The sequence below is a fragment of the Lipomyces japonicus genome (assembly GCF_038497905.1).
Source record: "Lipomyces japonicus strain CBS 7319 unplaced genomic scaffold V1514scaffold_1, whole genome shotgun sequence".
NCBI lineage: Eukaryota > Fungi > Ascomycota > Lipomycetes > Lipomycetales > Lipomycetaceae > Lipomyces > Lipomyces japonicus.
Window position 1 is genome coordinate 579,323 of NW_027117813.1, and position 22,758 is coordinate 602,080.

Here is a 22,758-nt window from a genome sequence, read left to right on the forward strand (position 1 = left end):
TTACCCGTCTAATTATGCTACTTTTTCTCGTAACGATTAAGCGTACATACTAGCCCAACCCTTTTAAGACAAGTACCGTACCCCAGTTACGTAATATAGTCAGGTGACTCCTTGCCGGGTCTTATACAATAATATAATTATAAAGAAGAATAATAGTTGTACAGAGAGAATTTATTTATCATGTAACAATATATAGTTATTTATATATAAGTTATTTTGTTCTAGACATATGAGATGAGTAGTATGAGTAGTATTTATTCATTGTGTTGGACGCCATATGTCTTTGCGATATGCGGGTTCTCAACAAAGAACAAAAATGCGAATTGCAGCGCATGAGCTGCGGCGGACACTGCCAACAGGTGGTACGAACCAGCCATGAGCGAGATGCCGTAGTAACCGGCATAACCAACCGAGTACATGGGATGAGGAAATAATTCAAAAATGCCATCGAAACATAACTGCAGGTCTTGCAAAAAAAAGAAATCGCCCCAATACCAGGCATAATCTTTAACCACCCTGTGGGCATCTAATTTTACCCAAAGATTAAACACAAACAATAACATACCGGCCGCCCATCGGGCCAGATGCAAGACTAGTGATTGACCGGCAGGTACTTTTGCCACTGAGAGGGCAAACAACATGTATGTAACAAAATCAGACATGAGAATGAAATCCACCAACCGGCGGAACAACAGCCAAGTGTTGAACTCAACCGGAACGGCATCGAAATTATAATCGGCGCCCATTTTGGCCGACAACTCGTGGCGGAGTAACCGGTAGGTCCATCGCTTAAATGATGATGATGATGATGATGATGATGATGATGGACGAGCAAACAAGCCGGACTTGGCTGCCGCCTTGGTGAGCAGGCAATGACGTGATTGCAGCAGCAGTAGCAGGCCCAATCCGCCGTTGTAGGCCAGCCGTGATGCAGCATACAGTGCCAAAAACGCGTAAGTACGAACCGACGACGATGGCAAGGCAGCAAACAGGGCCAGGTACGCAGCCAGCACGGTCAACGTAATAACGTCAGCCAGAGATTTGCGTTCGCGCGGGTCCAGCAGGGCCGTGACCATGTTCTCCGTGTGCGGAACGGCGAACACGGTTGCCTTGTCAGTGCCGGGAACTCTGCCATATGTGGTCGTGCGAGACGCGCCAGCAGTGTTTGGGTGTAGATAGTTTGCCACTTTGATGTCCCTGCGTAGCTTCTGCAATTGGGCACCCTTGCGGACCAGGGAGGCCTTGCGCTGGGCATACTTGCGGGCCAGCAAGTCCTTGTTTGTCAGCAGCCTGCGCTTGGACTTCGACAGCAGCGATCCGGGCGCATCAGCCATGCCGACGAGGTCAGGAGAGCGGGACCGAGACGGGGATGAGTGTCTCGAGCGCAGCAGTGAGGACTGGTCTTGACGCATTGGTGAGAGATTGAATGCCGGGCGAGTTAGAGAGGGCGAAGGAAGCGCATCACAAAAGCACCACTGCTGAGGTTGTTGGGGGCGTGACAAGCCCGCCCAAGCCAAAACGCAAAGCGCCAAAGGCGCGGGGCAGGCCTCAACCCTAGCCCTAGCCCTGCTGGGGTACGGTACGCCAGGCACGCACGCGATAAGCGCAATCACATGCCAGACGGGCCGGGCCCAACGCCGGAACGATGGATGATTCCACTGGATTCTATTGACCGCACATACGTACGTACGTTACAAATGAACTATATACACACTGTTCTGTCTACAACGGCGCTCACTCGCGCTTGCTGGCGTCGCGGTCTCGCTTGGCGTAAATTTCCGCCGTGAACGGCCTAAAGCCTGTGTCAGCATTTTCACGTGCAAAAAACGTTAGTCAGCGGGGCCGTGGTTGCTTAGTTGCTTACTCTTCAAACCGCAGGGCCAGCTTGTACATCACCGCCACGGTCGCGGTCAACGCCAGGCCTGCGGGCTTGCCGAACCACAGGGCCGTGCCCAGAAACGACAAGGTGCTGCCGTGGTACATTGGGTTGTCCGTGACGTTGAACGGGAATCCGGTCACCCGGGCGTCCATGAGAATCCCAAAGTAGTCTCCCAAGTACGTGCCGGTCACTCCCAGCGCCCACATGGACGTGACCACAAGCAGATTGCCGTACGCAAACGCAAGCACGGCCGCGGCCTTGATTGCCAGGCTGTAGTAGTGGTCGTGGCCTGCAGGCATCTGCCACGTCGGCTGGTCCCGAAGGGCTCGCTCGTATAGCACGTCTCGCAAGATCCCCAGCGAGAAAATCGTGAATGCCAACCCGTAGCAGCCGTACTTGCGGTTGCCACCGGCAAGCTTGGTCAACACTTTTGTGTGGTACTCTGCCCTGGCAGCCAGGTTCCAAAAAATCGGGTTGAATGCGACCGAGGCTGCCGACACTAAGCCCTGCTTGTAAGTCGTGTTTTCTGTTTATTTTAACAATTAGTGTACGTACGGGCAAGTGATGACTTGGAAAAGTCAATTAATGACATGGCTTCTTGCGTTTCTTTTCTATAAACGAGCGTGGACGACGTCGAGTAACCGTATAAAATGCCACGTTGCTATGGGAGGGTTGGATCCCCGCTTAAATAGGCACGCACGTGATGCTACCTTGTCCAAACCCTATATTACCCTATGCAATCTTTAGTTACCTAACCAAACGCGCTCAACGCGTCTACAGGAAAAACCAACATCATCCATCAAAATATAGCCTACAATGTCAACCGTGGTTAACATCAGGTCGTCAAAAAAACGAAAATTATGCACGCCCCACGTACTTCCTTGCAAGATTATTCATGATGGGCCAGCAAACGTGGCAAGGTTTTTTAAGCCAACTACTCGGGTGAAGTCAAATCATGCGCAAGTATTCTTTCGCGGCAGGCAATTTATTGGCCAATCCGTCCATGTGCCCGACGGATTTACCGGTCCGTATTAAAATCTATTACATGACATGGTAGCTTCGTGCTGATGTGCAAAATGTTCTCGCAGGCATTGTCGTTCCATCAAAACCAATCGCCGTAACAGACCCCGATGACAGCCACAACAGCCAGCCGGGTGATGAATACGACGAACAATTGCATGAATGGTCAGATCAAGCTCGGTTTGATTGTTTTGTTGTTTGGGATCACGATCACTTGCCTGATGATGCCGATCCACACCTGGAATCTGTCCGGGAATGGATCTCATTTGCTACTACATTGCATTCGTAACCTTGCGTGTAATAATAAATTAATTTGTTCAATCAAAGCTTTTGCTGTAACAGAAGCATGATATCCAACATTGTCAGGGTTATACGACACAAAACAATATACAGCAGCAACAAAAAAAAAAAAAAAAAAAAACCGTTATCACATATCAGTTATGAACTTTCTTCCTTTCTAACCAAGACATCAGAAATACTTACAAGTTAATCAAGTATTGGTTGCTAGTAAATAATCAATTTTTTTTTTAATAAGCAATGCTAGAGAAGAGCGAGTATTTCTACGAATATGGAGCTGCGGCAGCGCGTCCTTAAATTTTCGTAGTAATACGTCATTGCTCTATCTTTCGATTTCTAAACAATTTGCATTCGATAGCGAGATGTGAGGTATACAGTATTCTACAGTCCGTATACTCTTTTTATAAAATAAAAATCTGACGTGGCCATGGTAAATTCATCCGCAAAACCCGAATACTCCTCGTGCCATCGTCCGGATATCCGATCCGTGCCGGTTTCATGCAGTCCAACGTCATACAGGTAACTGACAACCCGACAGCAACCCGGCATCTGACTTGAAGCCATGCTGTGCAATTTCTCTATGCATTCATGGCACCAGCTGGTCCGTAAAACCGGAAAGCGTCCATTGCAAGGGCCCTAACCGGAACGCAAGCCGCGCCATCGCGTGCCCTACATCATCACATTCTCTAAACTCCCATCCCACCTTCAAATCGTAAACAACACATTCACATTCACATTTAAAATGACAGACGATGACGAACCTCACGATATTCAACCGCACGGGGTTTCGCATTTTCTTAGGCCATGGTCACCATCACGTCACAACCCTCATCTGCACATCCCCGACAAGCTAAAGAACCTGTCCATCTCGTCATATATCCCGCGTCCTCGTCGTGGCAGTGGAGCCAGCAATACCAGTATCAACAGTAATGCAATCACTACCAGTACAACCAGTAGAGGCGCATCACCTGATGAATTGCGTGGTCGCAAGCGCTGGTCCAAGTCAAGCAGGGCTCGGTCGTCATCAGTGGACGTGGCCAGGCCATCTAATCTGGGCAAGTCCGTGTTTTCGCTCATTACGGCAGCGTCAAGACTAAAGTTCAATCGCATGTCCGCTGCCAACGATGAAGACGACGACGATGTCGATGATGAGGTTGATGATGGTGATAATGATGTTGATGAACCAAACGACAATGACGACGTTGATTCATCACCACTTGCAGGCTACGACACTTCCGACCTTGCTGACGATCACGTTCATGACCCTAGCACGATCAAGTCTGCTAGACATTTGTCTTCAGATAGCGGGTCGGTTCTTCCTTTAGCCTCATCTTTTCTTTTGAATCATCAGCACATGACTGCCACGGCAACTGCTACTGACGGCCACAATGACGACCACCCTCCCTATCTAAAGTCATCCGCTTCATCCATTCTGCCCCCTATTTCTTCCTCGGATTCTATACCTAACATTGTTATTGAAAATGATCAATACAATTCTGATTCAGCCTCAATTGAAACTTCCAAATCCTCCAACTTGCTTGCTGACAAGCTCATGAAGATTTTTGACTTCCCATCACGGGAAGAAGTTATTGCTGAATACTCTTGTTATTTGCTTAAAAGCGTGTTTCTGCAAGGTTACATGTTTATTACCGATCGTCATATTGCATTTTTTGCCTACATTCCTCATAAAACCGTATGCGTTCCTTATCATTGGGTTTCCACTTGTCCTACTAATAGCCTTTTGTTTTTTTTTTTTAGAATGAAATTTTAAAATCCGGCAGCTTAAACAGAAAAGCACGTACGACTGGTTTATATTCCCGCTTTTGGTGCGTCGTCAAGGATAACGTTTTCTCATATTTTAATTCCGCATCCGATCTGTACTTCCCTGTGGGCACGATTGACTTGCGGTACGCAATCTCGGTCGAATTGGCTGACCCATCCGTATCAGCAAGTTCGGCCGACCCAGTTTCGTTTGTGATTTACACGCAATCAAAGAAACATCAATTCAAGGCTGACTCGTACGTGTCAGCAATTGAATGGACCAAGATTATTCAAAAGGCAATTTTCAGATCGCATAATGATGGTGACTCAGTCAAAATCGTGATCCCATCCGAAAACGTGCTTGAAGTTGAAAAATCTCCGGTATTAGAATGTGCTGATACGTTTAAGATTAAGGTCGTTGACGTGGTAGATCAAGATGACGTTAACGATCATCGCACGTACTCGGTGGATGATTATTTTTTTTCATTTTTCTCCAACGGTCCCGAGGTTTTCCAATCATTGCAACAAGCAGCTAAACAATCAAGTTCAGCCGAAATCTTGGGCAACGAGATTGATGAAAAAGACAATTACAATAACATTGATAACGATAACGATAACGATAACGATGACGATGACGATGACGATGACGATGACGATGACGATATTGATAGCGACGATGAAAATGAAACCGAGAATGATGACCATTTAGATCTTTCTCAATCGAAGTTTCGAGAATCCGTTCGAGACTCGACTTTGGTTAGGCCATCGGCAAGGTACCTTTCTAATCTTGATTTCCCTATTGCTCGACAAAGTCTTTCAAGATCTCGGTCAAGATCTCGGTCAGGATCATTAACGCGTCTTAATACTGATAGCGACACCAAGCCTAAGCGAAATCGATCGACAAGCAGCAAGAGAGGAAGAAGGAGTGGTTCACTTCGACGTGCGGCAAGCCCGTTGCGAGCATTATCTCATTTACCTGGCGTAGTTAAAGGGTTCATTGCACCGACTTCTCCGTCCTCTCCACCATTATCACCGACAACTGGAAGAAAGAAGAATGAACCATCCGAACAGCAAGATATCGGCATGGACACGTCTGATGAATTAGTTGAACCGCCATCATCAACAATTTCACTTTCATCATCTCCAACTAATGACGTCATAAAACAAAAAAATCAACAACAACATGAAGGTTGGTCTGATTGGGTGCGCAAAGGTGGCCGCAAAGTTCAATCACTTCTACCAAGCGTTAACGTCACGCCGATAAGTTACGTGGAAAAAGTATCTGAAATGTGGATCGGTGGTTCGAAGCATTTTGATGGCAAGAATCCATCTTCAACAGTTGATGATCATTACCAAGAAATTCATGAAGATGACGATTTGGAACCTCTCGAGAGCGCGGAACGGTTTAGGCACCATTTTGCTCTCATGGATGATAAGCTGATTGCCAGTTTTTATGCATACCTTCATCGAGTCATACCTTCATATGGAAAAATATACGTCGGTTCCAAACATTTTTGCTTTCGCAGCTTGCTTCCGGGCACAAAAACTAAGGTAATTTTTATCACAATTGTTTAATATTGTAATTTTTTTTACTTAATTAAAAAAAACAGATGGTTTTGCCGTATGGAGATATTGAAAATGCAGAGACCGAACGCGGGTTTCGGTTTGGATATTCAGGCTTGGTCGTGATAATTCACGGTCATGAAGAAATTTTTTTCGAGTTTCGATCAGCGGACACGAGAGATGACTGCGCGGTGACACTACTTCGTCGGTTGGAAGAATTCAGAACAACTGCTCACATCGATGAAGGATCAAGTATTTCTGCCGTTGAACGATCGCTCATACGAACACGACCGGAAACAGCAGTGGTTAACGCAATCAAGACAAACGATCTTGCCAACGGTGGACCGCCACCAGTAATTTTTAACTATTCTGATCTGAACATATTTTGCAAGCCGGCAGCGAAATTGCGCATTACTTGCCTGACCATCGGATCTCGTGGTGATGTTCAACCATACATTTCATTGTCATTGGGTCTTATGAAGGACGGCCATCATATGATCATAGCCACCCATGAAGAGTTCAGGGAATGGGTCGAAAGCTACGGTATTGAGTTTCGGCCGATCGCAGGCGATCCCGCCGAACTCATGCGTATCAGTGTTGAACATGGCATGTTCACTTATTCGTTTCTTAAAGAAGCAGCGTCCAAGTTTAGAGGTTGGGTGGCTGACTTGTTGGATACAGCATGGGTTGCATGCCAAGGTACAGACGTGTTGATTGAGTCGCCGTCAGCTATGGCTGGGATTCATATTGCCGAGGCATTACAAGTGCCTTTTTTCCGTGCTTTTACGATGCCTTGGTCCCGGACTCGTGCTTACCCTCATGCGTTTGCCGTGCCGGAGCAGAAAATGGGTGGTTCATACAATTATTTGACATATGTCATGTTCGACAATGTTTTCTGGCGTGGTATTTCAGGTCAAGTCAATAAATGGCGTACCAGAACGTTAAACCTGCCGCGCACGAACTTGGAAAAAATGCAACAGGGCAAAGTTCCGTTTTTGTATAACATTTCGCCAGCCGTCATGCCGCCGCCTTTAGATTTTTCCGATTGGATTAAGGTTTGCGGTTATTGGTTTTTGGATGAAGCCGGCAAGAGCAGTCCGGATCCAGAACTGGTTGAATTTATTGCCAACGCACGCAGAGATGACAAAAAATTGGTATATATCGGGTTTGGCTCAATTGTGGTGGCACAACCGCGTGAACTAACTCAAGCCGTGATTGATTCCGTCATCAAGGCTGACGTGCGATGCATCTTGTCCAAGGGCTGGTCCGACCGATTATTAGAACAGGCACATGCGACGAATGCCACCACAACTTCGAGCAGCAGCGATTTTAACGAAAAGGAAAAGAACAAGGACGGATTATCTGAACTGCCTTTGCCGAGAGAACACATCTTACAGATCAAATCTGCGCCGCATGACTGGTTGTTTCCTCAGATCGATGCTGTCGTGCATCATGGCGGGTCGGGTACTACGGGCGCCAGCTTACGTGCCGGCGTGCCAACCGTGGTCAAGCCGTTTTTCGGTGACCAATTCTTTTATGCCAACCGGGTGGAAGACTTAGGTGCTGGAATGTACCTTAAAAAATTAACCGTCAGGCAATTATCCAAGGCATTATGGGATGCCACTCATAACGAGCGCATGATTTCTAAGGCCAGGCAAATTGGTGAAGTTATTCGCAAGGAGAATGGAGTTAATGTTGCGGTTGAGACGATTTATCGAGAATTGGATTATGCTAGGAGTATTGTCACTGCCAAGCGCCATATTCGGCCACAAAAACAACAGCAACAGAAACAACAAATACAAAAACAATCACAATCACAAATCGTTGGTGTTGAAGAAAAGAAATCGTCAGATGAAGAAGCTTGGTATATCGTAGAAAAATCGACCACGAAAACTGATTAGAAAAAAAAAAATGTTATCAGCTTGGTTTTAATTTAATTTAATTTAATTTTTTTTTTGGGAAGAAAGGCGTGTTCGGTTTTTATTTATTTATTTGTTATGCTTTGATACATCATAATTTAAGTTTTGCGTTTAGAACATTATAAGAGTGGGAAATCTATAATCAACCTTTACGTCATTGTTTTTTTTTTCAACAGGTTCGAATTACTACATGTTCTGTTTAATAATTGCCTTGTAATATATTATAATATTATCACTGAAATGGAAACAATATATTCTTCAATACAGTCACCTTTTTCCTTTAATCGTATAGTTAGGGTCAAGGTGTCTCCAGATTTTGTCAAATCCTTCAATGATATTCCTGGTGAGAATTTGCCGTTTACATCACGTAAAACATTGAAGTATCGTATAGGGTCTGGGTTTGAACATGTGTCGTATGAACTTGAAAAAAAGAACTAAAATAGAACGTGCCACACGATAGCAATTGTCCTTGGATGTTTGGAAAAGCCAGAACCAGAAAGCAAAATTCTAGGAATAATTGGACACTGGTTAACAGAAGACTTAGACAGTGTGTGCTAGAGTTTGCAGAAGTATTTGGTGTTCATGGTGGTGACAACATGGCGCAGATGGCGGTACAACATGCTGAAAGAACTGGATCTCACGAGAAAGCTTATCACTATCACTGTCGCACTTTCGTTGATAGTCTAGGTTGGATGCACATACGATTTCAGGGTCATGAAAACTTTAGTAGCGCTTCCTGGCACATGGCGCCTAACTTGATTGTTAAAAAAATCCTAAATGCACTGAAATCTGGAGATACAAGCAGGTGCTAACGAGGCGTGCGATGAAACACCGGTTAGTTAGTTATCTTTCGTAGGACTTACCCCGACCCCAACTTTACCCGGCTTAAATGGGTTACCCAGTGTGGGAGCGCTTGCGCGTCACAGTGACCAACACGTTTTTGTAAAGCGCGACAAGTTTACGCGTTTGCGCGTTTCCATGACAACGCAGGTTGATGCAAACTATGAATGAAGCACCAGTAATCGCTTACCAATTAGTTATACGACATATTTGCACGTGGTCCATTTATGTTTAGTTAGCTATGTATATATTAATATGGTTATGTAAAAGTAGCCTACTAAAAAATACAAAAACAAAAAAATTTGATTCTTAAAAAAAAAAAGATATGCTTCAAATTCGCTTAGGTAACTAGCTGTACGTATACGCTGATGTAATACATTACGTTATATTTAATATAACGTGTGCGAACACTCCGCACGCGACAGACAAGTTACGAAAAAGCCCATATCTGGCATTCCGCATTGCTTTCCTGGGTTTGAACAATTCGTTGGCCACCCAATCAATATATAAGCATGCAAAATATTTTGGTTTCGAAAGAAGCAGAATAAAAGCTTAAAATTTAATCAGCATGAGCAACAATTCTAAACAGTTGCTACCGTTTTATCATAACGAGTCGCGACCAGCCAACGAGCTTGCCTTGCCGACAATCTTAAATAGGAAACGTGACTACCCCACGTCTGACTCCATATGCGACTTTGATGGCAGTACAGATGCAGATTCAGTTTTAGGAATTGAACGGATTGGGTATAAACGAATAGAACTATCATCCGATTTTTTAGACGATGTCGCGACCACGTCGATCACGCTTCCACCTTCGTCGCCTCCGAGGCCGGAACCGGTAACATCACCTATTGTTAGAGGAGGGGTAAGCGCAATTGCTTCAAGGCTTGATAGCTCTAGTTCGGAAGTTACCCTTGTTTCTCCTGGCTTACGACTGGGGCGGTCGTCGTCCGCCATCACGGCTCGCAGCTCGTCGTTTGGTTTTAGAGAGAGCAAGGAGCCATCTGACGTTGTGCATGTGATTCAAAAAGCGTTAGAGTCAGATGGAGAATTTATGAATATGGATTTAGACGGCTACGGTATTGAACAAATTCCAGATGAGATCGCGGACGTGAAGAATTTTGTTTCGCTTGGTACTGGGTTCAATGGCCAGACCGACACAGGCCCGTTGAGAACGTCTGTCAAGATGTACTTATCAAATAATAATATTTCGCATATTCCACCGTCTTTATTTCAAGTGGAAAATATTACAGTGTTATCTTTACGAAACAACAATCTTAAACAGCTTCCATCAGCGATTTACAGACTAAAAAACCTGGTGGACCTGTCGGTAGGCGGAAACGAACTAAATTACCTGCCTTCTCAAATTAGGCTTTTGCCACATCTCAGTGTACTCACTACTCATCCTAATCCGTTTTTTGAATTTGATGAAGACAAGTTATCACTGATTGGTTGTCAAACTGATAAATTACTTCGAGTCTCAAAACTTGAAATTTCAAGATACTCAAACACGCCGCCACTTTCTGAACTTTGCCTGCGGTATATTTCCACTTACCGTGCATCTGAAAAAGAAATTTCAAAATGGGAATTAGCGGATGATTACTTGGCAAAGATTTCCCATTCTGTTGTTATGAAAGATTATGCAAACACGTGTGGCCAATGTGGGCATTTCATGATTAATCCGATTAGTCATGTGTTTGAATGGTGGATGTTGGCCAAGGCAGTTCATGTTTCGCAGTTTGTCGTGTTGAAACGAGAATTTTGTTCTGGAAATTGCATTCAGCATTGGAAACAAAGCATTGCCTAGATTGGAATATTTTTATTCGAATAATGCAAGTATTTTTAGTATTGTAATTATGGGTTTTTTTTTTTTTTGTTTGTTTTTGGGAAGCATATTTTTTGATTTATTAGCATATTGAACCAAAATACTGTAACGTTTATTTTCTTATATATTTGTAGAATTATTTCCTGTTTAAACCTCATTCAAAATATCATCTTCCAAAAGCTTTTCCAATGTATCTTTATCAAATGATGAGTAAATAATTTCAGTACCCAACAAATCTTTAGTAGAAGCTAACATTTCATGCTCGTAAAATTCTGTAAGCATGGTGCGAAAATTTAGCTCGTTTGTAACAATAAATTCCTCAGCGCACCGTTGGTATAGCGTCTTGAATTCCATACCAAACCTTGCTGGTCCGTTGAGACGAATTCCACCTCCATTTTGGTCTCCATCACCAGGTTGATTCTCTTGTCTATCAATCATTTCCTGTAATTGATTCGATATCAGAACTCTAAATAATCCTCTAGCATTCACTGTAAGACTTTCTAAAACATATTTAGCGCCAGAAATGCTGGTACCCGTTTCCCCGCCTCCGGACAGCCCACTAGCTCCTGCAATCGCAGTTAATGGATCGTCAAAGGAAGTTTCGACTGTATACGGCAAAAACGTGGTTGCGTCATGCCAAATAAATTGTAATGAGGATAACTTTGCCGCATCCCATAGAGTAGGGGCGTTAATATGATCAATACTCGCCACGACGCTGATATTTGGATGCGATGCCCAAGACGAGATTGTTAACTGATCCCGGTCTTTCCTGATCGATTCTCCATCGATATTATGAATTAATATTATAACTTTTGTATTATTTGTTGGTAATGAAGATGGTGATTCATCACCAGTTTTATTCATGGGCTTAAATGAATTGGTTGAATTCAGACCGGGAACTAATTTTTGTAATGCTTGGCTCACTTCTTTAAGACTTGTGGACGGGTTATATCCATTAATAACTAACACGTACGAATCAGCAAAAGCCTTCTCGGCAAATGATAACAATATAGACCTTTTGGATCCAAGCCCGTAGAGTAATATATTGTAGCCTTGAGATATCTCAAATGACCACTGGTGGAATTGCTTAGTGTGTAACGATAAGAGCGCATGCTTCTGTTCATGATTAACTGATTCGATTTCGTTCACAGCTACGAAATATTGTTGCCTTGATATTGCCTTAATTTTGGACACTGAATTGTGCGATATGGCTGCGCGAGTTGAATGCTGTTCAAAATATCCATCGGCACCATCTAAAACGACTTCGTCCTCAGCTTGAAATGTTTGTTCCAATCTTTTTTTAGTTGGACCAGGTTCGCTCACGTTGGATTGTGACTCGTCAGTAGTATTTTTTGTTTCTGAGTGTTTTCCAGCGTTCAAATCTTCTGCTGAAGTCAAATCTTCTATTGACTCATTATTATTATTATTATTATTATTATTGTGTCGCTCTAGATGAACGTTCATTCGAATTTTTTAAAAAAAAAATAGAATAATCGTTATTTTTTGATTAATTTTTAAGCGCACTTGCTTCTTGAACGAGATTCTACCAACGTTTGTTTGTTGAAAATGTATAATTGTTGATCAAAATGTCGATCGCAAAATATTCAAGCATCAAATTGATGTGCGGCTCGCCATCAACCGGGAGAAACGGTTAACGTCAATTAATTAGTACATTAAAAAAAATTATTATATTTATAATTGAATCTATAGAGCATATTCATTTGCATACTAGAATTCTACAGCTCACGTTGACAACATGTCGAAATCAAACATACGTCAGGTAATCAGAAGGCTGAGCAGAAACTACAGCACTAAAAGAGCAGTGCCCGACAAGTCGAGGTTTATTCCCCAGTCTGGCACGTATCCGCTGGGTTTCAAGGCCGGCAGCGGTCATGTGGGGGTTAAAAAGGATCCAAATCATCTTGATTTAGCACTTCTTGTGTCTGAAACACCATGCAATGCAGCTGCAGTGTTTACGACCAATGCGTTCAAAGCTGCGCCCGTGCAGGTGTCCACAAAAGTGCTCGAGAATAATTCTGGCCGAAATACGACCGGCATTATTGTCAATAGTGGTTGTGCTAACGCAGTCACGGGTGAAGGTGGCCTTGAAGATGCCTGGAAGATGAGTGCAGCACTTGATAATGTAACGAGGGTAAGCCATTCGGCAAGTCAATCGCAATCATTGGTAATGTCAACTGGGGTAATTGGACAACGATTGCCAATCGAAAAAATCCTTAACGGAGTCAAACCAGCATTTGAACACGCTGGTAGCACACACGAATCATGGCTGTCTGCTGCAAAGGCCATATGTACGACAGATACGTTTCCAAAACTTGTATCCAAAGAATTTAACCTCAATGGATATTCTTACCGCGTGGCCGGATTAGCGAAAGGCGCAGGCATGATTCACCCTAACATGGCCACCCTCTTGGGATTTTTCGCTACTGACGCGCCGGTCTCGCCTGCCGCGTTGAGAGCTATTTTGAAGCATGCGGTCGACAGAAGTTTTAATTCAATTTCCGTGGATGGAGACATGTCAACAAACGACACCATAGCCGTGTTAGCTAACGGAGCTGCCGGAGGACCTGAGATTACTATTGATTCAAGCGCATATGAAACCATTCGTGACGAGATCACTTCATTTTCCGAAAATTTGGCTCAACTCGTGGTTCGCGACGGCGAGGGCGCCACCAAATTTGTTACAATCAATGTCGAGGTAAGACATGTCACCATATCGAGGCGTGAAAATTAAATAATTTTACTGACCGAACCGTTGTATTCAGGATGCGGAAACGTTTGAAGACGCCAAAAAAGTAGCGTCGACGATTGCACAGTCTGCGCTAGTCAAGACCGCGTTGTATGGTGAGGATGCCAACTGGGGCAGGATTACGTGTGCCATTGGTTATTCAGATGTCAATGTCGTTCCTCAAACTACAAGTGTATCATTTGTACCATCAGATGGAACTGCAGAGCTCAAGCTATTGGTTAATGGCGAGCCTGAACAGGTTGATGAAGCACGCGCTAGCGAGATTCTTGCTTTAGAAGACCTCGTGATCAAGGTTTCGTTAGGAACTGGACGTGGTCAGAGTGCACGTTTTTGGACATGCGATCTTTCTCACGAGTGAGTACTAGTGTTTTTTTTTTAAATGAACAATCCGGGTTGAAACTAACAATCAGAAGGTATGTCACTATTAATGGCGACTATAGGTCGTAATTTGTGTACATTTAAAATTGCAATCTATTGTACGTTGGTGCTTAATTAGTAATTTAGTTCTACTGTAAAATATGATTTCACTTTATTGTTTGGCAATCTCGTATTCTTGTAATCGTACACCGTCAAGACTTCTGCTTCACGAACTCAATGTAACTAGAGAACAAAAAACCCATACAATTTTACATGTCTGCACGTCTCATAATTCTATGATTCTAGAGCATTTTTTCTTGTTGTTTGCCAAACAACTGCAAAAATTCATAGGCTTCATGAGCCATTTTGATTGAAATCAATGGCCTCTCCCCCATTTCCTCATCAGACTCCTTCACGTTCAGGTTCAGTTTGAGCGACAATACAAGCTTCCATATCCTCTGGAAGTTCTTCGAAAGTCTCACCCACCGGGTTGAGAAATGAATGTGTATCCATCATATTCTCAATAGGCGAACAAAGACATAACTCAGATCATCCCCTTTCAAGATCTTTAACTATGTTCGGATCTAAGCTATTATCATAATCAGTAGCGCCGATATGGTTTGCGGTGATATCTGCGTTTTCCAGACATATATTGCCCAATGTATTACCCAGAGTACATCTATGGTTTTGAATGAATCCTTTTTGTTCTCATACTCCTTGAGCATGTACCGGACCCAATGCTTTGACATAATGCCTTCCAAGAGTTTATTAACCCTTGGCGAAGAGGTTGGAATGTACTGGTGGGCTTGGCTGGTATCTATATAATATCTGTATAAGCAAGCGGGTGATCACTAGATTAAATTTGGCTTATGACTGACTTTTTTCATCATAAGTACCACTTTTCAACCTATAACCAACTCCCAGAATAAGGCAGTTTTGTCACAATATGCTCTGCTCTTCACCATGCTGAATGTGCATCTTGATTGACTTGGGCTTTGGGCCATTACTGGGCATATCCTGAATGTCGATTTCCGAATTCTTCTGCCGTTTATTTTAAAGACATCAAATTTATTTTTCTTGAACATATTCAAGCCATTGGAACAAGACAATTTCAAGTTCTGGCTAGTTCTCTCGCCGCTTTTTAACATTTTTAACGAAATTCAAGAAATCATCCAAACTTTTGCATCCATTAGAGAGACTTTGCGATATCGTACCTGATGCAAGTAAATGATTGAATTTATTTTGAAACCACTCGCAAAACTCGTTTTGTGATGCACGAGGCTTGTTCCCCCACGTAGCCTTCATATTTTAGCGGAGAACTCTGCATTAGATGAGGAATGCCAATGCTCACTAATTCGATGCGCGGGAATAAGTAGATATTGGCCAAAAACAGAGAAACACCAGCGTATAAGCGTAAGTATTGTAAGTAAAACACAATGATTGGTAGGGTGGTTGCTAAATCAGAGCGTGTATGGTCCTGAAGGTTGGTGAGAATCATAGCCTTCCATTTTTGTGCGGAACAAACAATGTCAGAAGCTCTACGCATTGGGCGGCATTGTCGAGGCCTCGTGACGAACTGGACTCAGGAATCTGGCACACACCAAGAACACCGGTAGACATCGGAGCATCGGCACATGAAGAACGCTGAGCATAAACCGAACCGGCCAGCCTCTCGTTGCGATACTCGGGAGGCTACTCATGATGTTACGGATGAATGTTCAGTCCCTGTTCTTAGTAATACTGGTTTTATTCATTATTCTGATCGCCTCTTCGTGGACGTGACTTTACATTCTTATCGAACGCAAGTATTGTTAGATACGGCAGCTTCTCTTTGCACTATCGACGTGATCCTCGTGAACATCGTTTCCCTTCCTGTGGTTCAACACCTCAGCTTTCAAATCCAAGCTGCTGGCTCCACTTTCGACGCGTCTAAACTCACCCCCGATTCTAACTTACCACCAGGTCATCTTTTAAAGATTACTCAGTCAGGACTCTGCCACACACTATATATATACGCTTAAAGGAACATGGGAGAAAGAAAATAAAGAAAAAAAGGAAGAACAAGAAAAATGTACTCAACGTTCCCCCCTTTTTGTTAGGATTGCGCGCTTCAAGAAAAGATTAGCCTCGCTCAATAGACAACAAAGATAGCAAAGCAAGAAAAATATTTACAGGAAATAGCTATGGCATACCCTAAGCCAGGTATAGTATCAACACTTTTCCGCATCGGTTAGTCATTGCATCCCGACACAACCCCTACTGTTCGCGATATCCTTAGGCGGTTGTTCGAAAAAGGATAGACTTCTACTTCTTGGTTTATGCGAAAACGTGGTTGGTGCCAGAGTGAGTTCGGCTGGTGATTTACCGAATCTAGACCGACGGTTCCGGTATATCATGGTCGCCTCCGGAACATATAGATCCCAATCTGAAATAGCCTTCGCCTCAGTCACTAATTTGGCGAAAATACCTTTATAAATTCCGTTGAATCGTTCAACCAACTCGTTCGATTACGGGTGCCTTGGGGACATAAAAAGATGCCGGATATTTCTGTTTTCACACCAATCTTCGATTCTTGTACTCGAAACCATTATCAGACACAATTTCCTTTGGAGCATCTAAAAATCGATATCTCCTCTAATATCTGCAGGGTGAGAGCAGCGGCCTTTGTATTTACAGGGGCAACAAATGGCCATTTTGTTATTATAGTCTATGGCATTACTATGCAACGGTTACCACGCAGTGTCGTTGGTAAAGGACCAACTGTGTCAATACCCCAAATGCTGAACTGGTCCAGGAACAGGAAGAGGATGAACTGCTTGGGATATATCACAAACCCGTTCAGTTAATTGACATACCTAACAATTATTCAGCACACTCTGCGCCATATCTTTCAATCCTTCAATTTTAAACACTCTGCACATAAGGGAGTCATGGCTAAGTGCCCTAACTCACAATGATTCTCCTCCAACCACTTCTTACCTTGCTTCACACTAAATTCAGGGAGCTCTGTCAACTGATTACTCGGCTCTTCCACTCCGGCCGGTTCATCTGGATTCACTACTCTCGACAACAAGTCCGGAATAACTTTGGTTGTCCCTTTTCTATATAGAATTGTGGGATTAAAAATTTCTATATTGGATATAAATTGACTAACTCGGCGATTAGGTTCTCTTGTTGGGCTTCTCAAATATTTTAAACTTTCATGATCGGTTGGACAAGATCGTGGTTCCTTCAATTATAGACCCCCAGTGATTAAGGGCATGATAAACTGCCAACAGTTCTCGTTTTTGTGCACTGTATCTTTTCTGTACCTCATCCAATTTTTTGGATTCAAATGCAATAGGTACCAACAGATTTTTACCCTTTACCTTATGGATTTGTGATAATACTGCACCTATCGCATAAGAGATGCATCTATCTCAAGAAAGCTCACCCGGGCCGGATCATGATGGTACCGTGATGGTACTGAAGTGAGAGCCTTTTTGATATCTTCCAAATTTTTCTTCATGTCATCGGTTCAGAAGACTAACTTGCTTACTCCCTCTCCACACTTAACATCAGTTAAATAACTAGCTACTTGAGACAGATGCATCTCAAATGCTAGGACCCTTTCTTATCATCCCTCACCTTAGCGTCAGCATGATTTTAGGGGAGACTTTCCTAACTTCTTATAGTGGTCATTTCCCATCTCTTTAGAGGCCTGGATTCAAATGTCAGGGTTTTCACCACGTAAAGGCTATCTGGAGAGGGATAATGGAATACATGTACAATTACCAACACTAAATAGAGAAGGAAACAAGTTACGTAAAAATTACGCCATAACTAGATCAGAACGACCATCATTGATCTGGTTAAATACTTTTAATTATTTTTATTACTCAATTTATCATAAAATATTACATTACCAAACATGTAATATTATAATTTTAATAGGAGTAATATATTCTTGAACAAATAGATTAAAAACCCAAAATCGAAATTTCTTGGAAGTGCAATCCGAGTAGAGAATGCCTTGATATGTTAGTAAGATTATTTAACTTAGAGGGGATGGTGTAAAATCGATGAAAAGCAGAACTAATTTCATCAGGAAATATCTGCTATATTTATATAGATTTAGTTGGCACATATACTTGACTGGGTAATAATTCTCCTTATTAGCAAGATCTTCTTAAAAACGAAAAATCTTCTTATTACTATGTAAAAACATATTACACGGCTTCTTATAGCGAGGGTCCACTGCACCTTCAATGCTATATAATTCGACAGCTATATTTTTGGTACCATATAAGCATCATGGGCAACTCTTTCGTCTCTGACTTAAGAGTCGTTATGATTGCTGTAATGTATGTACGTATGTACAAAAGGTCGTTGAGGTCGATATGCAGATTTCTAATTAAAAAAAACTGCCCGTGCTGGAACGGCCCAACTCAAAAGTTACCCAAGAAATTGAAGACAGGACATTTATAAAACAAAAAAATATAGCAGACAGAGACTAGTTGCTCAATCATAAGAACGCGGTCACAACATCTAAAGGTGTTTCGAACGAGTTTTCTTTTGTTTCCCTTGCTTATCGAAACAAAATTGTTCACGAAGAAAAAAAAAAAAAAAAAAAAAAAAAAACAGTTGCAGCGTGTAATATTGAAAACAGACGAAGGTAAGAAAATTCTAAGAAAGCAAAGGTCAGGGAAAGAGAAAGAAAAATTGCCATGAATGAAACGGCTGACTTTAAGGCGCCTCGAGTTCGGACGACCAATCTGAAGGAGTACGCTACTAACATGATCCGATATCATGAGAAGTTCTTTGTGACCAAGAACTCAGAATTGGTCGAACTGTCCTTGAACGAGCTAGCCGTTGAAGCGGAAAGCCGATAATACCTTGCATCATGCGACGAGCTCAGGTTGTAACTGAAATTATAGAGTACTGATTCCAGAAGAGGATGGATCTCAGGAACCCCTAGGTGATTACGACGACAAGCCACTATCGGGATGGCAGCCTACTCCTCATAAATCTTTCCAAGAGATGTTTCGTCGAACACGCAATACAATTCTCACTCGAGTTAAAAACCCGGATAAACTTAGGCAAGCAAAACATGGGGCAGGGCATATGATTGGGACTTGCATGACGTTCGAATTGCCTGAGCATCTCCCAGACCACTATACACGGTAAAATCTGACTAAGAAAATAAAGATAGGAAACAGCTTCTTGCTTCTTCTGCAATATAGATATCGCTGCTAGTACGAATAAAATGTTTGTCATGCATGTCTTTCCATTAGTGGTACAGCCTCTAACATTCAGCGCCAGGCTATGCACTAGTTATCTGTTAAAGTTGCCCATCAAGTCGAAGACAATGATGCCGAACAGTAATGTAATTCATTCTGGATATCGCATCTTTGACGAGAAGTTCATGGTCAATCTGCAATGACATGCCATTCGGTAGCCTTACCAGGCATGCATGTTCTTCATGCCACGGCGGCTTTCATTTCGAGAGTCGAAGCAGGGTCCGGCTTAGTTTTCGACGCTGTGCATGACTTGAGCAAAACGCATAGCGTACACTGGACTAGCACAAGGTGTATCAAATGGAAGTATTTAATAAAATAAAACAAAATATGATTAGTTTTTTGTCCTTTAGGGCGCTCAATCTTATTCGTTTTTAATATTTATTTATATTGAGCGCGCCGAAGTTGTCGAGGTGGCCTTTTGAAGAAAAAATGTACGGCGCGCTGAGCAGTCAAAAGTGGGTACCACTGACTATGAATAGCGAATTAAAAGCTGCACAGGCTATTTACAGTCACAAACCCCCTATTTTTCTTCGACCAAAAAAAGGATTTGGGCTTTTTGCTTCGGTGCATTCATTTCCTTTCTCTTCTCCTCCGCTATTCGAATCCACCACTTCACTTCCTTACTTGGACTCCCTGTTCGTGCTGGTATTAGTTTTATATCATGAGTGGTCGTATGCAATTGCTCTCTTTTTGATTTTTTTTGTTCGGGGCGGGGATGGATTTGGTTTCTAACTCTCTTCACAGTCCGATTTCTGGACTTGGTCAAGCCATTCTTGCCCATCCTTCCAGAGGTTGCGGCTCCTGAAAGAAAGGTTCGGATTTTAATTTTGTTTTTAAAGAGTCAATTGACGGAATTGCTTTGGTTTTTGTTTGCAGTTGGCTAATTCGATAGCAGGTTCCTTTTGACCAACGTATCATGTGGACTGGAGTTACTCTGCTCATTTTTCTTGTTATGAGCGAGATTCCGTAAGTGTTCGATTTCTCATCATGAATGGCTATCAATTTCTAATTTTGTGCTCAGACTCTACGGTATTGTGTCTTCGGACAGCTCTGATCCACTGTAAGTTCATTTATTCGGTTGGCTCTGTTTTCTTTTTTTTGTTAACGTCCATCAGTTTCTGGCTTCGAATGATGTTGGCCAGTAATCGCGGAACTCTTATGGAGCTCGGTATTTCTCCGATTATTTCATCCGGCATGGTTTTTCAAGTTAGTGAAATGAACAATTGTTTTTATTTTATTTTTATTTTTATTTTTTTGTTGAATCTAACCCTCTACAGCTTCTGGGAGGCACCCATATCATCGACGTCAATCTCGACCTTAAGAGCGACCGCGAACTCTATCAGACTGCTCAGAAACGTAAGAATTGGTTTTATTTTGTATTAATTTTTTTCTTGCCTGCCAAACCATTAATCTGTTGATATAGTTCTTGCAATTATTCTTTCTCTCGGCCAGGCCACCGTTTATGTGCTCACTGGCATGTACGGACCACCTAAGGAACTCGGAGCCGGTGTTTGCTTGCTTCTTATTGTGCAACTTGTTCTTGCCGGTGTTATTGTTATTCTTCTTGATGAATTACTTCAGAAAGGATATGGCTTAGGTTCCGGAATTTCACTTTTCATTGCTACCAACATTTGTGAGCAGGTCATTTGGAAAGCTTTCTCTCCAACTACAGTGAACACTGGAAGAGGGTAAGAATCTACATGTATTTTAGTGCAACATTTTTGAACTTTCTTGTTAACATGCCTTTAGAACCGAATTCGAAGGTGCTGTCGTCAGTCTCGTGCATCTTCTCTTCACCAGAAAGGACAAGCGTCGTGCCTTGAAGGAAGCCTTCTACAGACAGAACTTGCCTAACATGATGCAACTTTTGTCAACCGTTGTGGTTTTTTTTGCCGTAATTTACTTGCAAGGATTCAGGGTTGAGATTCCCGTCAAGTCTACTAGAGCTAGGGGACCGTATGGAGCTTACCCTGTGAGACTTTTCTACACCAGCAATCTCCCAATCATGCTTCAATCTGCTCTTACTTCTAACGTGTTTATCATTTCTCAAATTTTGTTCAACAGGTTCCCTGAAAGTTTCATTGTCAAGCTTCTTGGCATTTGGGAAGCTTCGCCAGGGTCTGCTCAGTTGAAAGCTGTTTCTGGAATTGCATACTACATGCAGCCACCGCTCAATATTACAGAAGCTTTGGTTGACCCCGTTAAGACGATCATTTATATCACGTTTATTCTCTCTGCCTGTGCCATCTTTTCCAAGACCTGGATTGAGATTTCAGGATCGAGTCCTCGTGACGTTGCCAAGCAGCTTAAGGATCAAGGTCTTGTTGTTGCCGGTCACAGGGAAAGCTCAATGTACAAGGAGTTGAAGAAGATTATTCCAACTGCTGCCGCTTTTGGTGGTGCTTGTATTGGCGCGCTTTCGGTCACGTCAGATTTATTGGGCACGTTGGGAAGCGGAACTGCGATTCTTCTTGCAGTTACCACTATCTACGGTTATTTTGAACTTGCGGCCAAGGAAGGTGGCATTGGCCAAGGAATGGGAGATTTATTATAAATGCGTTTCATTATCCATGGAACAATTTATTTTGGTGGTCACAAACAGCTTAGATCTAAACGTGGGCGAATTTTTTTTTTTTTTTTGCTCGCTCTAGTGGATAAAAGTTGAAATATGTGTTATGGGAAGTCTATTTGTCTTAGAATATTTTAAGAATCCCTGTATAATGGTGAAATATGAATAATAAAAGTACAACACTGGCTTGTAAAGCCTTCGAATCTTTGACAAATGATAAATATTTTGGGTAATTAACCGACCTGAGGAATCAGGTCTTGGTTGTCAGTGCAAAATAAACCTAGTCGGGTTAACTTGCAGTATAATTATTTTGACGTAATGTTTGTTATTTATTAACAATTGTCCATCGCGCTATTAAACTGTATGATTTTTATGATTTCTTTATAAAGATGTAGTTGGAGATGAGTTTCTTATTATTAAGGGCAGTTTCCGCGTAGTTAACCCACAACCACCACTTTTTCGATTTGTATCAGTGTCATGGAAAACTATTAAACGAATCACCGGTAATTGCTTATAATCGTTTACGTCCAACAGTTTTCATGTCATTATCACCATCACAAAGCTCGCTGCGGTCCGTGAATCAGACAATCGACAAAACACATGCTGGGCTTCCTTTGAACAATGACAACCGGCCGGTTCCGATCGTGTTTGATTCTGCCTCACACCCAGAATTACCACCACC

General features: G+C 42.6%; 9 protein-coding genes across 9 annotated transcripts; 5 read left to right on the plus strand and 4 right to left on the minus strand.

Moving 5' to 3' along the window:
• Positions 1-152: 152 nt before the first annotated feature.
• On the minus strand, positions 153-1,076 carry V1514DRAFT_361378 (phospholipid methyltransferase-domain-containing protein; the record flags this gene model as incomplete). The annotated part of the gene is made up of 2 exons (XM_066929705.1): positions 153-349; positions 371-1,076. 2 exons carry the CDS (start codon positions 1,074-1,076, stop codon positions 255-257), a joined length of 801 nt encoding a protein of 266 aa, XP_066786288.1. The 3' UTR covers positions 153-254.
• Positions 1,077-1,629: 553 nt separating this feature from the next.
• Positions 1,630-2,527, minus strand: V1514DRAFT_323717 (phospholipid methyltransferase-domain-containing protein). The gene is made up of 3 exons (XM_066926306.1): positions 2,435-2,527; positions 1,865-2,378; positions 1,630-1,792 (listed from the first exon to the last, which is right to left on the minus strand). The coding sequence occupies exons 1-3, from the start codon at positions 2,469-2,471 to the stop codon at positions 1,735-1,737; spliced, it is 609 nt and encodes a 202-aa protein (XP_066786289.1). The 5' UTR covers positions 2,472-2,527; the 3' UTR covers positions 1,630-1,734.
• A 168-nt stretch (positions 2,528-2,695) lies between these two features.
• V1514DRAFT_317361 (ribonuclease H2, subunit C) lies at positions 2,696-3,188 on the plus strand (the record flags this gene model as incomplete). The annotated part of the gene is made up of 2 exons (XM_066925834.1): positions 2,696-2,903; positions 2,968-3,188. The coding sequence occupies 2 exons, from the start codon at positions 2,696-2,698 to the stop codon at positions 3,186-3,188; spliced, it is 429 nt and encodes a 142-aa protein (XP_066786290.1).
• Positions 3,189-4,748: 1,560 nt separating this feature from the next.
• Positions 4,749-8,421, plus strand: V1514DRAFT_273995 (uncharacterized protein; the record flags this gene model as incomplete). Its single annotated transcript, XM_066924838.1, has 3 exons — positions 4,749-4,889; positions 4,955-6,508; positions 6,568-8,421. The coding sequence occupies 3 exons, from the start codon at positions 4,749-4,751 to the stop codon at positions 8,419-8,421; spliced, it is 3,549 nt and encodes a 1,182-aa protein (XP_066786291.1).
• A 1,287-nt stretch (positions 8,422-9,708) lies between these two features.
• On the plus strand, positions 9,709-11,279 carry V1514DRAFT_323727 (uncharacterized protein). Its single transcript, XM_066926307.1, has one exon. The coding sequence runs from the start codon at positions 9,848-9,850 to the stop codon at positions 11,084-11,086; it is 1,239 nt and encodes a 412-aa protein (XP_066786292.1). The 5' UTR covers positions 9,709-9,847; the 3' UTR covers positions 11,087-11,279.
• V1514DRAFT_323729 (origin recognition complex subunit 2-domain-containing protein) lies at positions 11,195-12,672 on the minus strand. The gene has a single exon (XM_066926308.1). The coding sequence runs from the start codon at positions 12,566-12,568 to the stop codon at positions 11,252-11,254; it is 1,317 nt and encodes a 438-aa protein (XP_066786293.1). The 5' UTR covers positions 12,569-12,672; the 3' UTR covers positions 11,195-11,251.
• An 87-nt stretch (positions 12,673-12,759) lies between these two features.
• V1514DRAFT_349690 (arginine biosynthesis protein ArgJ) lies at positions 12,760-14,414 on the plus strand. The gene is made up of 3 exons (XM_066929382.1): positions 12,760-13,820; positions 13,888-14,225; positions 14,285-14,414. The coding sequence occupies exons 1-3, from the start codon at positions 12,861-12,863 to the stop codon at positions 14,316-14,318; spliced, it is 1,332 nt and encodes a 443-aa protein (XP_066786294.1). The 5' UTR covers positions 12,760-12,860; the 3' UTR covers positions 14,319-14,414.
• Positions 14,415-18,417: 4,003 nt separating this feature from the next.
• Positions 18,418-19,112, minus strand: V1514DRAFT_9878 (uncharacterized protein). The gene has a single exon (XM_066930197.1). The coding sequence runs from the start codon at positions 19,016-19,018 to the stop codon at positions 18,656-18,658; it is 363 nt and encodes a 120-aa protein (XP_066786295.1). The 5' UTR covers positions 19,019-19,112; the 3' UTR covers positions 18,418-18,655.
• Positions 19,113-20,031: 919 nt separating this feature from the next.
• Positions 20,032-22,460, plus strand: V1514DRAFT_349691 (SecY subunit domain-containing protein). Its single transcript, XM_066929383.1, has 8 exons — positions 20,032-20,178; positions 20,252-20,319; positions 20,403-20,473; positions 20,529-20,567; positions 20,623-20,713; positions 20,785-20,863; positions 20,931-21,195; positions 21,257-22,460. Exons 1-8 carry the CDS (start codon positions 20,169-20,171, stop codon positions 22,059-22,061), a joined length of 1,428 nt encoding a protein of 475 aa, XP_066786296.1. The 5' UTR covers positions 20,032-20,168; the 3' UTR covers positions 22,062-22,460.
• The last annotated feature ends 298 nt before the right edge of the window (positions 22,461-22,758 follow it).